Source organism: Nannobrachium achirus, assembly GCF_963921795.1.
Source record: "Nannobrachium achirus genome assembly, chromosome: 12".
Classification (NCBI taxonomy): domain Eukaryota; kingdom Metazoa; phylum Chordata; class Actinopteri; order Myctophiformes; family Myctophidae; genus Nannobrachium; species Nannobrachium achirus.
The window spans coordinates 45,324,460-45,339,541 of NC_137832.1; the positions used below are offsets into that span (position 1 = coordinate 45,324,460).

Consider the following 15,082-nt stretch of genomic DNA (forward strand, 5'->3'; position numbering starts at 1 on the left):
TGAATGCTGCCTTGCATGGAAAGAGGGCATGCATTTCTTTCACCATAGTAAAAACTGCATTCATGGTCTGGAGAGGGCACTTTTTACAGACTGATAAAAGGGCAGGGGCTCAAGCCCCCTTTGATGTCTGTGTGCACGTGCCTGGTGTAATGATGGGGCGTCTGTGTCATCTTTTAATTTTTATAATTACTATAAGGCTGTAGACTTGAAGTTGAAATAAGATACTACATTTTCTATCATGGTGCACAAGGGCTGTGGGTGGTTTTGTGGAAGGAACAGCTGGCATCGAGTTGAAAGTTGAACCCCCACCCCCCCAAAAAAATAGAAAAACGTGTGCAAACCGATTACAGTGAGTTGACTGCCTATTAATGATCACGTCATCCTCTGTTTAACGTACCTGTGGGTGTTATGTTTAGTCGGATGGTATGGTACGTTAGAGACTCATGCTGTGGGTTAGGGAGCAGTGTTTTTTTTTAGGGGCGTTTCATCTTTAATTTGATATCATGCCACCAAAATGTTTCACCCCTTAGATAGAAACGTCAGCTTTTAAATATCCATGGGACCATGATCCAGTTTTATTCGGCATGTACTGCATTTGAATGGAATGCAAAGAATGTAACTATTCATGACAAAAACATGCTGCAGCTCAATAACTTTATTGCTATCCATTATTGGGAATCTAGTTGCATCTGCTCTGTCAAAACACACACTGCAGAGCACTTGAGAGGCGTAGACCCCACACAATTAAATTAAATTCAAAACTGATTTATTGGCATGAGAAAACATACATCTACATTGCCAAAGCAAGTGTCAAAACAAACCAACACTGGAGGCTGTCTTAGCCAGTCGGTATCGGTCTCCTCCTCGTCCATGTTGTTTCTGTCGTGAAAGTGTGATGGTGGAAGCATGAAATCCTCCGTCATCAGTGCCCATACCCTAGGTGGGGTTGGCGAAAGGGCCTTTCTGTGTGGAGTTTGCATGTTCTCCCCGTGTCTCCTAGGGTAGATACCCTAACAAAAACATGCAGTAATCCTGGTCTCTCTACTGCCTCCCCCTGGCCAGCCGGGCGCCTGATGGAGGGGAAAGGAATTGGATGGAATAACGTGGTGTTCCTTCCACGCGCTGCGTCCAACCGGGGAAGCTCCCCCTGTCAGGGGATAAGAAGCAGCCTGCTCACTCCTCTGCACTGAAGGAAGCATGAGCTCAGTTCGGGGGCCTCCCCAGGTTGGCAGAGGGAGATCAGTGCCCAGGATTACATCTTAGGCAATTGGCACTGGGTGAGAAATGGGTTACAAAATTGTGGGATAAAAGAAAAACACTCTCGGCGCTTAGCTAAGTTTCATTCCTCAGCCCTCACTCCTTTTCTTGCGGGATAGCTTTATGAAGAGGTAACCTCAGTAGCAGCAGCATTCAGCACCGCGGCCCATGTGCATGCAATGTAGGGATGGGACGATACGAAAATGTCATGTTTTGCGATTATTGTGACCAAAACAATTGCAATTTACGATATATTATCGCGATAATCAAAATATGCCTAATACTCTTAAAATTCATCGACCACCATATTCTGGGGAAAAACGTTTGCCAAAAAATAGCAGATCGGCTATTCTTTTGGCAAAGAGGTAAAAAAGGTAGAGTGAAAAAAAGACTGTATCAAGTATGTTTACAGGTGTGTTTTACCAATTGTAGAAGATTTAAGTGGATCAAAGGTGAATTGATCCCAGCGTATGACGGAGGACAATTTCACGATACATTAAAATCTCTGCGATTATTGTGAGCGTTTTGTTTTTCACGACAATAACGATTATCATCCCATCCCTAATGCCATGTCAACCGTCCTGCAGGTGTCTGCCCCCCCACCCCCCTCCCATGCCCCACACCGCCTCCTCCTTCACAGTTGGCACAGCGGCTTCCCCTCCAAAGCTTCAAAGGCCGGTCCTAATGAGAGCCAGATGCAGAGAGTGAACATGACAAGTAGCCGCCACTCGCTGGGCAGTTATGCAGCTGCACACGCCTTCCTGCGCATGCATACATACCGTGTGATGTATACACTCGCGCACACACAAACGTGCCACTCCCCCGTTCTCACTGGTTGGGAAGGTTACATGGCAAACCGTGCGTGCGTGTGTGTGTGCATGACACAAATTGGAGCCCCCGCTGATACGTAGACCGAAGTATTCAGCTTTATCTCGGGGCGTTTTTCCTCCATTAAAAACCACGGCCAGTGAAAGTGAGGCTTTTATGAGAGGAAAAAGCAGCCCTGTTGAATATTCACAGTAGCAACTTTTCAACCCTTTATAGGCCTCTCTAACCTAAGCACTCGCTCTGTTTACTGGTTGACATTTGGGTTGCAAAACTTGCACAAAGTGCAGGGATTGTGTTTTCTTTTTTTTCTTCTTTTTTTTTTATTGTGGAAAATGTGAGGAAACTCGTCACAGTTTTGTCAGCCCTTGACGACTACCCACTTCTTTAGTGAGGCGGTGGTGTTGTCTGGTATTGTCAGAGATCTTGTGGCGTTAGTTTGCATCCGCTTTTGTTTTCCTTACCACGGGTCACCTGTAGCGTGTAAAAGCATTGTGTCGGCTTCCTTTGCAATGCAGATACATACACACCCCTGCAGACTGGGTTCTTGTAACTTGGCAACAGGCGTGCACCTGCAGCACCTGTCATACCAGCATAGTGAGCATACAATATGTGCGTCCTTAATATTTATGTAACTCGCTGAGGAGGAACAAAACGAGTTGATCCGGTCTATGTGTGTCGGCTAATGACAAGAGACGAGATGTTTCAGCCCTTTTCATCCCGTTTTGAAACCCGGTCTCCAGACAGTCACAGTCTCTGACAGCCCTGCTTGGATCTGCATGGCATGGTCTGTTTCGTCTCGTGTTGTCCTGTGAGTTATGGTGAGTCGTCAACTTAGCTTCTCGTCTTTGACTTTTGCAATCTAAGAATTTGAATATGGTTGTTTGGTCTGTGCTGCAGAACGCCCTGGTGGCAGATCAACAAGAGAGATTTTTTTACTGTGAACACACAGCCACACAGACTGCAAATTGTATTCTGAATGTAACCAAATGGACCCTACAGGTCAATTTCAATGGTTACATTTGCACACTCTCAAGAGTTTCAAATGGATAGATTAACACAGAGGATCTTACTCCATGGAGCTTGAAAACATCCTGCTACTGCCTTCCTTTCTGACATTTGTTCTTGGCCTCTCTTGACCACGTTTTGTGTGTTTGGGCGTGCACGCATGTGCAAATGCTTGTGTGCGTGCACTCCTGTAGGACTCGCTAAGTTTCACCGGCATTTCAGTCCGCAGCATTCTTAAATTCTCAAATTCCTAAATAGATTGCAGAGCCGTGTCAGGTAACTGAAGAGCCACACAAGGCTACCTTTGGCTCTCTCACATGAGGAAAGCTTGGTTGGCCTGTTGTAGATGTGTACTGTACTGGTGTAAAAATAGTAGATCTAGATCTTCTGAGTTTCCTTTGGGGAAGCAATGGACTATGTGCAACTGGCTTTGCATCATATAATGGCCAATAACCTTTCAGTCAGTCAGGCCCCTTAAATTGATTGGGGCTTAAATATCATTTCCTAACAAAGGCCTCTTAAACGCTGCTGAAAATGAAATCTTGGCTTAATATAAATGGACAATGTCGTCTTGCTGACATTATGGGATATTTTGAGCTGCTGCCTTGTAGCAGACTGTAAACAGCACTTGACATGCCTGACACGTGAACTAGATGGGTCATAGTGTACCAGCCATCTCAGACAGTCCTTGTTTATGACCACTCCACCCCCATGGGACACACCTAAACCCCCCTTCCACTGCTCAACAAATGAGGTAGTACGCGTAGAAATATTCCTCGTTAAATGTACACGGTCCATTTGGTTACATACTCGGATGACACAATTCACGCTGTGGATTTTACTGTAGGCCTATGTCTACCTAAAGATTTTAGTTCAGTAGTTGACTTATAAATGAACACTGTTTGTGTTATGCTGCTTATTCAATCGCAACGAATTGATAATCACTCAGAGGCCACCTGCTGCTGACTGAAATCTAATGTCAGTAGTGAAATTATTCATATTCAAGGCAAGAGTTGCAAAGCGTTGTTTTGACTGTACTGTGATAATGGGAGGCACAGATACCAGTAGCCAGCCAGATAACTACTGGGACAGATGAGTCTGTCTGCTTTATGTGTCTCTTACTCGAGCCCATCAAAAAGATTTTAACACTGATTAATGGGCTACAGGGTGGTGTTCTGCCACATGTTTGGTGATAAGGCTGTTTATTTACCCCGTTTCCACCTTCAGCTGGCAGAAGGCGGGAGAAATGCTGACTCTTTCTTCAGGCAAGTTAATTATTTATGAAAGGGCAATGCCTTACACACCATTGTTTTTGTCCTTTTGGACCCTTTTCAAAGTTGAAGGTCAGTCCAGACAGGGTCTGGCTCTGGAGGTGACCGGAGGTCATTAGTCTCAAAATTTAGGCCCTTTACCTGGTGGCTGCTGGCTGGCTGGACGGACGGACAGACGGACGCGTTGGGGTGGCCCAAACTGCCTAAAGTACTGTTTCCTCTTATAGTACACAGATCGTTTGGCTGTCATCTGAGGAAGTCAGCTAATCTTAGCTTGGTAACCTATCCCTCTCTCCCTCTCTCTTTGTGGATCGCTGGGCTATAGGCTAGTTGTCAGGGCTATGTGGATTCACTTGTACTCGCTACCTGCATGCTGTCGGACGACGTTAGAATGAGAGTTACAGGTAAACTGTTTTTGGCGAATGATTGACAAACGCATGTTCTCATCATTGTTGCGGATTTGCAGTTTTGATATAAAGCATGTGAGTTAGCATAAACATAGCAATTCAAGATGCTTATGCTAAAGCACCTTTTAAAAAAAATGTTTAGACTTTCTCCATTACGCCTTTTTTCATATTGTCATAATTTGTACAGAACAACACCTCATCATAATATATCCCTCAGTGTCTGTTTTAACTTATTATTATTAGTATTTCCTTTGATTAGAAATTGTTCTGCTTGTTGCTACTGAATTGTTGAGCAACATTCTTTGAATGTGTTCACTGGCACATCTGACATAGTAGAAGTATCAAAATGGCATTTAATCCAGAGTAGCACGTTGTCCTGCAGCAGTATCCTGTCATCGCTGTCGGCGGAAACCTTGTCCCCATGATTTAACCTTATTATATGTTTTTTTTTCTTCATAAATTAATGCATTCTTTTGGTCATATGCCAGTGTCTTACAAAAGTGGTGAAAATGGCAAACCTACCAGCTTATCTGTCAGCTTTTGGGCTGTTTTTGAACGATTTGAACCATTACCATTTTTGACATGACCTAAATAGGGACGCCAGGTTTAAAGTGGGTAGTCTCTCTGCCGGTTTTATCAATATTTGACCAAGAAAAGTATTATAAAGAGCTTGTGACTAAAATTGCTTTGGTTACATGGTTCTTTTACTTTTACTTTTCCTGAAAATTTTTACTTTTACTTTTCCTGAAAATGTACTGTTTTGGACATACAAGGTTTCCGTCCGACATTAAGCCTATATAGACTGATTTCTCAGAGCAGCAACCAAATAACTGTGGTGTCAAGCGGCACCGCTTCGCACAGCGACACCGCAGCGCTCTGGAAAAAGGTCTATTACTGATCATTTACCACCTGCCATGGTCTTTGCCAGTAGCGTTTGTGATCTGTGCATGATCGTCCTGTAACCCAAAAATGGCGTCCTATGTCTTTCCCTTACACCATTTTCTTACCTTTTAACATGCACGATGGTGCACGGATCATGCACCCGCGTGTCTGTGCACGCCGTTCACAGCTTTAAAACAAAAAAATCTGCTTGGAAAGGCATTCATAAGATAGAGGCCATAATGTTTTCTTCAAATGTAAACAAACATGGCTGCCAAGGGTTAAAAGATCGAGTAGTTCCGGGGTCGAACTTGCATTTCCGGTTCGCAATCACTGCCGAAACCGGTACTTTTATTGTTATACCTTCATCAGTTAAAATATAAATAAATAAGAAAGCAATCAGCCAAGATTAGATTGCTGTCTTGCCCGCTTAATTATTTATTTATTTATTTATATTCCAAATATTTATTGTTGCCCCGAAAAATGTTTTCTATGTTGAAACAAGGTGACGGTGTGGTGAACAGTTTGGTGACCAACCCATATCTAATTTGAATTCTCTCAGAATTGTCTATGAAGAGTGCAAACATAAACATCGGTATGAGCAGAGAGCTATCGAACCGATCTACTCTTCTCTCCAGTGCACACTGCACGTCATTAAAGGGCCAGTTCACCTCTGGGACAACCAGTTCTTATTTTATTGTTGTTTGGGACACGATCAACACAATCCTGAGTTATTATTTTTTGTTCAATCTGTGTTTTGAGTTATTTTAGTATTTCAGCATGAATGATGATGCATTTTGCATCATATGATGCAGCATGATGACTCATATGATGCAAAATGCATCATCATTCATGCTGACATACTAAAATATCTCAAAACACAGATTGAACACAAAAAATAACTCAGGATTGTGTTGATCGTGCCCCAAACAACAATAAAATAAGATCTGGTTGTCCCAGAGGTGAACCGGCCCTTTAAGAATGTGTTTTGAGTGACACACCCAACTAATTTTGGTGAAGTCCCTCAAAATTCTTTGTGTATGATTATCTTAGGAATGCGTGGAACATGAAAATGATGGAAGGATTTGCTTCCTACAGGTTTGTGTACTAGCAGCCCATGGAACAGGACACTTCAGAGACGTTTGGTTAGTCAAATGGTTGCTTGTTTGTTTTCTCATTGCATGGAGAAAGGAGGTGATTTCTGGAATTGCTCACTAACTTCAGTCACTATGGTTTCATGTCATCTTCTTTTGCAGAAATCTCAGTGTTGTGTGTGTTGTGACTAGGGATGGGACAATAAGCGATATTATCGTTTATCGTGATAAAGAACGCTCACGATAATCGTATTGTGGAGATTTAATTTATCGTGATATCGTCCTCCATCATGCACTGGGAACAATTCACCTTTTATTTGCAGAGCTGCATATCTGGTACCACTTAAACCCTCTATAATTGGTAAAGGGTACTTATATGTACTTTATACAGTCTTTTTTTCACTCTATCAAATGTCTTTGCCAAAAAATAGCCGATCGTTGTGAGCTTGTAGATCTGCTATTTTTTGGCAAATGTTCCGCCCCAGGATAATGGATTTTGATTATCGCGATAATATCGTAAATCGCGATTTATTTTGTCACAATAATCGTGATATGAAATTTTCATATCTTACCATCACTAGTGGTGACAAACATATGTTTGCATCTTGTCTTTGGAATGTGTGCATTTGTGCAGTTTATTTCCCTCACACGGATTATTCAAGCTGACAGGGTACTGTGGGTGCAAACCTGGTAAAACACAATGACATGAGATTATTGACATATTGCTCCGCTGATTAGAAATTGTAAATTCCAAATATGCTCCTTATTGTTTTACACTCAGATTCTGCCAATATAACCACACACACCTCATTTGTATTAAAATCAACAAAACGTTCAGCCCTGCCTACGGAACTCGCCTTCAGCTCGTTCCTGCAGCAAGACTGGCGTGCAAATAACCGTGATAATGCACACCCTCTCGTGTAATTTTGCTGAATTAAATAATTGCATAATGCTGGTTCAGTTGAACAAGAAATTACTGAGTCAAATGATGGAACCACATCAATATTGATTGTTAATGCACCAAAAGTGATGGAAAAGATGCAACATGTCGGTTCTTCAACATGAAAACTTTGTTATAGTTGATTCTGTTTATGAACATGCTCTGACTCTGTTTAGATTAAAAACAGATGGCAAATAAAACGGTCATAAACCGATTTTCCATGAAATGCCATCCACTGCTTTGCTTCTTCAATGAATGAAGAGAATTCAAGAATAGTACGTTTTTTATATCATGGCGTGGAATTTGAAGTATTTGGAACCAGGATCAAAGATAAACAACCCCCCCATATTTCAACATTTTGTATCTTCAGCTTGTAACTTTCCCTGCTTCCTCACTGTATTCTTTCTTGCTAAAGCTATATAAGACAATTTACAGTGAATGTATTTATATGGACCAGCTTGGTAATCTGACATAAGCCTGTGTTCAGAATTTAGACAATATCAACTCAAAACAGCACTCACTTTTAATAGTTATTTTTCTTTGTGGGCCTACACGTGTTTTATACATTTCTTGTATGACGCTGAATTTGTCATGCCTAAAAACATTCGGTAGACAATAAATGGCACAAACATCTGTGATCACAGGACGATACATTGTTCATCCACATTCACATTTTCATTATAGACTGTTCTTATATGCTGAAAAATAAACACATACTCCATCAAGCACAGTTTTGTACTTAGAGCTGCAATCTCAGGATTATAACCAAGATCTCCCTCATGAGACCTGGGTTCTAATGATGCCTGGGCAGGGGAAATGCCTGACTTATCAATAAGGTTTTCTTTACCACTCCTCACTCATGCAGGTGTGAGAGATTGATAAAAGTGCTTTGTGCCGGTTGCTCTCAAGTTATACAATGAGACACACAATGGTCGCTTTCCAAGGACAATTGTAACCTAACTTAACTAGTAGTTGTTACTGACCTCTAATGACATTCCTAGGGGGGGGTTCATGTGCCGCTTTTGCTGTGAGCACAATTTCTCTTGCTTTTTGCACTGACCAATGGACACTTTTGTTTGGCTCTGCACTATTAGGTCTTTTTAAGTATTTGACTTGTATTTGACATAACGGCGAGACTCTTAAATGTGGAATTGAATGTTATGGACACTTTATTTGGCTAAGGTCACTTTTTCTTGTTTGGCACTGCATTAATAAGTTGTATATGTATTGCTATTTGTGTTATGATGCTGTGACACTTGTGTAACTGCATTGTATGGTACTGGAAGTTTGCATGGCTTCGCCAGGCTCATTCTAGGCTCGCACCCTGCGGGTGCTCGGAGCCGATCCAAGGCAGTCAAGACACAGAAGTATTTTGAGGCACAATCGCTTGCTTGACCCAAACATGCACGGCCGTCATAACTGTAGGGTCCATTTGGTTCCATGCATTTGCAGGGACGCACACGTGAAGTTTGTGTCAGTTAAAGCATTGCTTCTTTTAGTTTTTTGAGTCCCATAGCTACCCCACTTTGGGTCGCGAGATCTGCAAAGTTGCAAACAAACACTCACACATAGCCACGGCATGGCGACGGCTCCTCGCGAATGAACGGCGGTCCCATAATCTGGGAGGCTATAACATGGGCGTATACTATGTCACCATGGCAACGGCACCTAGCGAATGAGCAGGCTATAACATACAACAACAGTCTACCTATGAATGGCAGTGGGTCTGAGTGGGCATGAAAGTGACGTGGCCCATAAGCCAAATGTATAATAAGATAGTTTTGCTTTGTTTTTTCACTGTACACAACAGTACTTTTTTCTTCGGCTGTGCTGCCTCTGGGCGATTGATTTTCCCTCTTGAGATAATAAAGGTATCTATCTATCTATGCAGGCACACGCAGCAAAATGTTACGGCAACAGGTCTGCAACAACAGCATTACCATGCACATAAGATTATACAGATTGGTAAAAATAACATTTAGAGAATCTATTCATATGTGAGATGTTCATGTATTCCCTGAATTTCCCTCACATCTCATAACACTATACTTCATTGTACGTCAATAGCAAAAATAGCAGTTTCTAGCTGTTATATGTCCCTATATTCGACAAATGTTTTGATATGTTTGTCTATTTTAACGTAATGTTTGTCTTCTTGCCCAGGGGTGTAGGGACGCTGGGGTTCATGTTGTTAATTCTGAGATAGAGCAGCTGAGAAGGGGAGGCCAGCTGAGAGCTTGGAGGTCTACTGTAGCCAGGACTAGGCCTATTTGGAGATGAGAGCTTGTTAAGCAGGGGATGACTTGGCTCTCTCTCCCCTCCATATCAGAGCTATTATAGGTCCTGGTGGGTTACAGACAGTCACAATGCGTCGTCCTAATGACATTGATGTGCATCTTTTTTTGGTAGCTCACTCAGTCAGTATAAACAACTTTCCCTAAATGGTGCTGGCCTTAATACAGTTTGGCACTAGTAATGCATTTTTCCTCTGAAACATCACCTGCATTGGTGACCAGAGCTGTTTCTATCGGAGTTTCATTTGCTGACAGAGAGGAATTTTTAATATTGGGCTACTTGGGACTCATCATGTGTTTCTGAGATTCAATTGACTAAATTACTACTGATCTCCAATCTGTTTTGAGTTGACTCTTGATCATAATGGCAGTGAAAGAGGACACTGGTTACTTCTCCTAGTGAAGTGATGTATGGTACTACAGCTGAATACTACACCCAAAAGTACTACATTTCGCCTCAATTTACTTACTTGTTTCCTGGGGTAGCTCATGAAAAAAGTGTAAGGTGCATTGAATTGAAGACCGGTGCGATTGGTCTGAGACGCAGCACGTTTTGGAAATATTTCTTACGTATACTTTATTTTTGCAATATTGGTAATTGAATAGATGTTTGGGATGTACTTTTGAATTGTATCTCAAATGGAAAAAAAATGTTTTGAAACTCTGTGAAGGCAAGGGAGTAAGAAGTCTTTGTTGTCTCCATTGTCATTCATCCAGATCTTTTTTTTTTTATGCCGACCGTCTGTTGCCCCCGAGTCAAACTCTTGTTCCCCGTGTTTGTTCCATATTAAGGGGAGAATAGCTCTTTTGTGTCGGGTCATAATGTATCCATTGATAATGACTGGACAAGTGCACACAAGACCTCTATGTGCACAAATGTCAGATGCAGCAAGCACACCTGTGAAAAATCAGGGGTCCACTCTGTTGATTGCATTAAGTGGGCTTTAACCTTTTAAAAAACGAAGGGCCTTTTGTGTGATGCAACTGTGTAAAAGTCAGATTTAAATGTCTATCATTTACTCTGCCAAAGTTATGAGAGATTTGTTTACATATGATGTGTCAAAATGTTCAGTCCACTTTAGGAAATGCTGCCAAAAAATGGGTACCTATAACATCAAAGAATCAATGCAAAATATTAGACAAAACAAAGCCACATATTAAAATGGTGGTTTAATTTTCACATTTCACAATTTACAACTGCAAATCCTGATAACGTAATGCATAGCTAATATCGTAAGCCACAGGACCGATCAGCCGTCTTGTGTACACTGCCAGTAGGCCATAGAAGTGCCCCCAAATACTTTTTTCATGTGTTCTTCTTATATATTTATCTTTAATAGTACAGTATAATGACTATAATGACAGTCCCTGTCAGTGGGGCGCACCTAAATCTAACAACCCTAGCACTGAGCAGCCATGTTGCTTGCTAGCCTGCCATGTTTTAATCTTCTGTCGTTTTTAACCTGGAAAACAGACAAATAGAAATCAGCCTAGGTTGCTCCTCTAATGCCTTGGAATGTGTTTAACATTAATACTTGGATGACAAATGCTCAATGTATAAGTAACACTTTGGCTTGTGTTCTTTTTGTGTCAGTTTGCAGGCTGCATGGTAAGCTGGACTTGATGCATGGCAGTTGCATGACCCCAGTGAGTCTTGTTGTGGGACACAGAGTGCACGGCTCCAACCATGGCTCAAACCATGCACGTGAATGGCAATGGCCCAGGTAATCAATCCCCTGCTTCTGTGTTTAATGTTAGTTGGTGTTCACTGACGCCACATGTTCACTTATATTCTATATCAGTGGTTCTCAATCTTTTCAGGCCACGGCACCCAAAATAATCATATTTTAACTGGGGACCCCCCCACCCTGACGAGCACTAAGAGTTGAGGCATTACATTTTGTATAACACGGTTCTATTGTGAAAATAGTTCATCTACATGCTCACAACGCCTCGCAACACGACAATTTCTGTCTCTAATATTTGACAATTTTGCCAATGTTTAATTTGTCATTTTAGAGGTATTACAAAGGAGGACTTCACCACTTTTTAACCTGTCTTCATATAATAGGTCCTCACTAATGTTCATAATAAAATAGCACATTTCTTTCCTACTCAGTCTGGGTCTCATAGGAGAGCTGTCAAATCCTTCCACCGGTGGCGGTGACATCATCGTTTGACAGATTTTTTTAAACAATATTTTTGAAAAAAAAAGATTAATATTTTTATTATCACGAGAACAATGGCTTCCACTTTAACATTGCAACTTTTCAGGAATAGAAAGCCTGCAGTTTCTATTAGCTTGCATTTCCCATTGATGATGTCACCGGTGGAAGGATTTGACCCACCCACAGCTCTCCTATGAGACCCAGTCTGAGTAGAAAGAAATTGTGATATTTTATCATGAACATTAGTGAGGACCTATTATATGAAGATAGGTTGAAAAGTGGTGAAGTAATCCTTTAAATGTCACTTTAGAAATATTTAGATACCCTCCATACACTTAAACTTTATGTTGGTTTGTTTACTGTTGAGTTTGAAAACAACATTGTGCATTAAGTTAATCATCTGGGGACCCCCCAAAATAAATTGGGGATCCCCCTGGGGGTCCCGACCTACAGGTTGAGAACCACTGTCCTATATAAACTAACATTTAATATACTGTAAACTGCCTTAATATTATGCATTTGATGAGGTGTTTTGCATTATGTGTATTATACAGTTATATTTCTTTCTCAATCACATATGTGTGGTTGCAATTGAAGACCATCTCATTGACAACTTGTTGACGATTTGTCCAAGGTCCTAATCTGTGCTTGTCGTCCTGGCTAAATAAAACCTAGCCACGTTGGGATACAATAGGGCCTAATGTGGCTTAGGTATCCAGTTTTGTCTATGTTGGGTATGTATATTTAGCCTGTTGAGTCCTACACACTGCCTTGATTTTGCATCTGGATGCTATGTGGACTTTATCAAAGATGATCTTGTATCATTTAAAAAGAATCCAGCAGGCAATTTATTCAGGATGATTTATTCCAAGATCGTTCACTGCATCTACATTGTAAAGCTTTTGTAATGCTGTGTTCTATTGCCTATCCTTCGATCCGATCGACTTCACGTCAGATGTATTGTTAACTCTTATTGTGCCTATCCCGAACTAGTTCGGGATAATTATTAACGTCCTGGGTGCCTATCCCGAACTAGTTCGGCTTTTTAAAAAATATATATTTTTGTAATTTTTTTTTTTTTTTCGAGCCGCGCCGCCGGCCGTCATCTGTTTACACGGCCCGCAAGAGCGTCGCGCCGCCGATATTTACCATCCACTCCAATGCAATCCAGGATCTTTAGAGCTCATTGTCTCTGTTCCATGCATATCCATGAGGTGTGCAAGGTTTAATCATGGCTAAATCGCCGAAAATAGGGCTTCTAAAATGCTTGGTAGCCAATAGCTAACTTCATCCTGTTCCTGTACATGCACAAAGGAAAGTGTTCAGGCGCATCATGGCTGCGCACGGCTTGTGCATATACCAGCGTATCTCTATGGTGTTTTCTATGGCCACTGGGCGCCCTCTAGTGGTGAAAAGGTGGCATTGAAAGGGTTTAAGAGTGGTGAGTTGATTGAATGAGCTCTTCTCTAGAACCCGCTCGCTCCGAACGGGTGCAGAAACTTTGGAACAAGTTTCCTGCTATGCTCTTATGTTGTGGTGTCATGGGCAAATGAAAGTTGCACACCACTGTTGGAATGTCAGACATGGCATGCGCTGCCAAAGAAAATGCTAGAAAGCCTGATAACAGTGTCAGAAATTCATTATACCGTATCAAAACAAGATACGTAACTACTTGTCCTCAAACTTAATGACCTACAGTATAACCCTCCCATCTCAAAAGTGCACCAAGGCTGATTGTTTGTGTGCTTACTAGGGGTGTAACGATATATATATATATATATATATATATTTTTTTTACAATGTTTATTTTCGTTTTTTCCCTTTTTTTTATACATACAAAGCAATAACAAAAGAAAAGCTCTGACAAAACAAACAAAAACCCCACAAAAAACAAAAACCCCAAAAATACAACAGCGATACGATACGCATGACGATACATGGTTGACATGTACATGCTTCGCTAAGCAGCAGCTGAGAGGAGAGCACAACGGCGCATTACTTTAAGCGACACAACGTATGCAGCTGCACCCATCAGAACTTGCATCAAAGCCCTAATAATAATTATAATAAATAATTGCTCTTCCTTGCGTTAGCATGGAGTCTGTTCTTTAGAGACTAGAAGCGGAGTGATAAGATAAAGTCCATGGATGGAACGTAGTGGGGGCGCTCAGGCTACAGGCTAGTGTATCAAATGTGGAGCAGTGTCTGCCTCGCTCTCTCCCCGACGGCGTCCACGGGTGTGTCGCATTAACGCGTATTTTGCGATCATCGCACACGACGGCGACGCTGCCATTAACAAGCGAGCTTTCGTGTCAAGCATGCATGCAGAGGCAGGAGGTAAACAAAAGCATCCAGTCCATAGAGTTGATACCATAGAGTTATAATAGGTTGATACAGTCAGGCAAGTCAGCGCGCACTGCTATGACGCGAGCATCAGCCCGGTCCAGCAGTGTTTCTCAACCAGTAGTCCGTGGACCTGACTAGCGCCGCATGCATGCGAATGCACAACACAGACATGCACTCGTCTCCGACACAGACACACAGTCGCGGTGAGCGTGAGTCGATTTTTTTTCACATCCCTATTGACAATACTATACATGGACGATATTGGTTCATTCATGACGATATGATTCAATGATTTAAAATCAATACAGTAACTATTTTGCAAAGATATTAAATCTATGTGAAACATGTCGATAGTGCAGTTTTTTTAAGGGAAATAATAATAATTATTATGGACATAAACACAGCGATCTTCTGGCAAATACATGGACATTGTATTTCAACACGTGGGCAAACCCGCACCTTGACATGAACACAGAGATTCTACACATTTATCGATAGACCAAAGTAGCTATATGGAATGGAAACGTTTTTTTTTTCTTAAAATTGCAAAATACAAGGTCCAAAAACGTAGTTTCCATACAATCAATTATTTG

The 15,082-nt window shown here is 41.5% G+C and overlaps 1 protein-coding gene across 2 annotated transcripts in view; it reads left to right on the forward strand.

Annotated features, from left to right (window-relative positions):
• Window positions 1-4,522: 4,522 nt before the first annotated feature.
• Window positions 4,523-15,082, forward strand: part of kank1a (KN motif and ankyrin repeat domains 1a) — a 45,043-nt gene continuing 34,483 nt past the window's right edge. The window contains exons 1-2 of one of the 2 annotated variants that reach the window (XM_080738095.1): window positions 4,523-4,765; window positions 11,570-11,699. In XM_080738095.1, the coding sequence (XP_080594221.1) occupies window positions 11,663-11,699 (37 nt within the window). In that variant the 5' untranslated portion in view covers window positions 4,523-4,765; window positions 11,570-11,662. Of the gene's footprint in view, window positions 4,766-6,773; window positions 6,793-11,569; window positions 11,700-15,082 lie in introns of those variants that run through there. The other variant, XM_080738096.1, reaches the window with a different exon arrangement.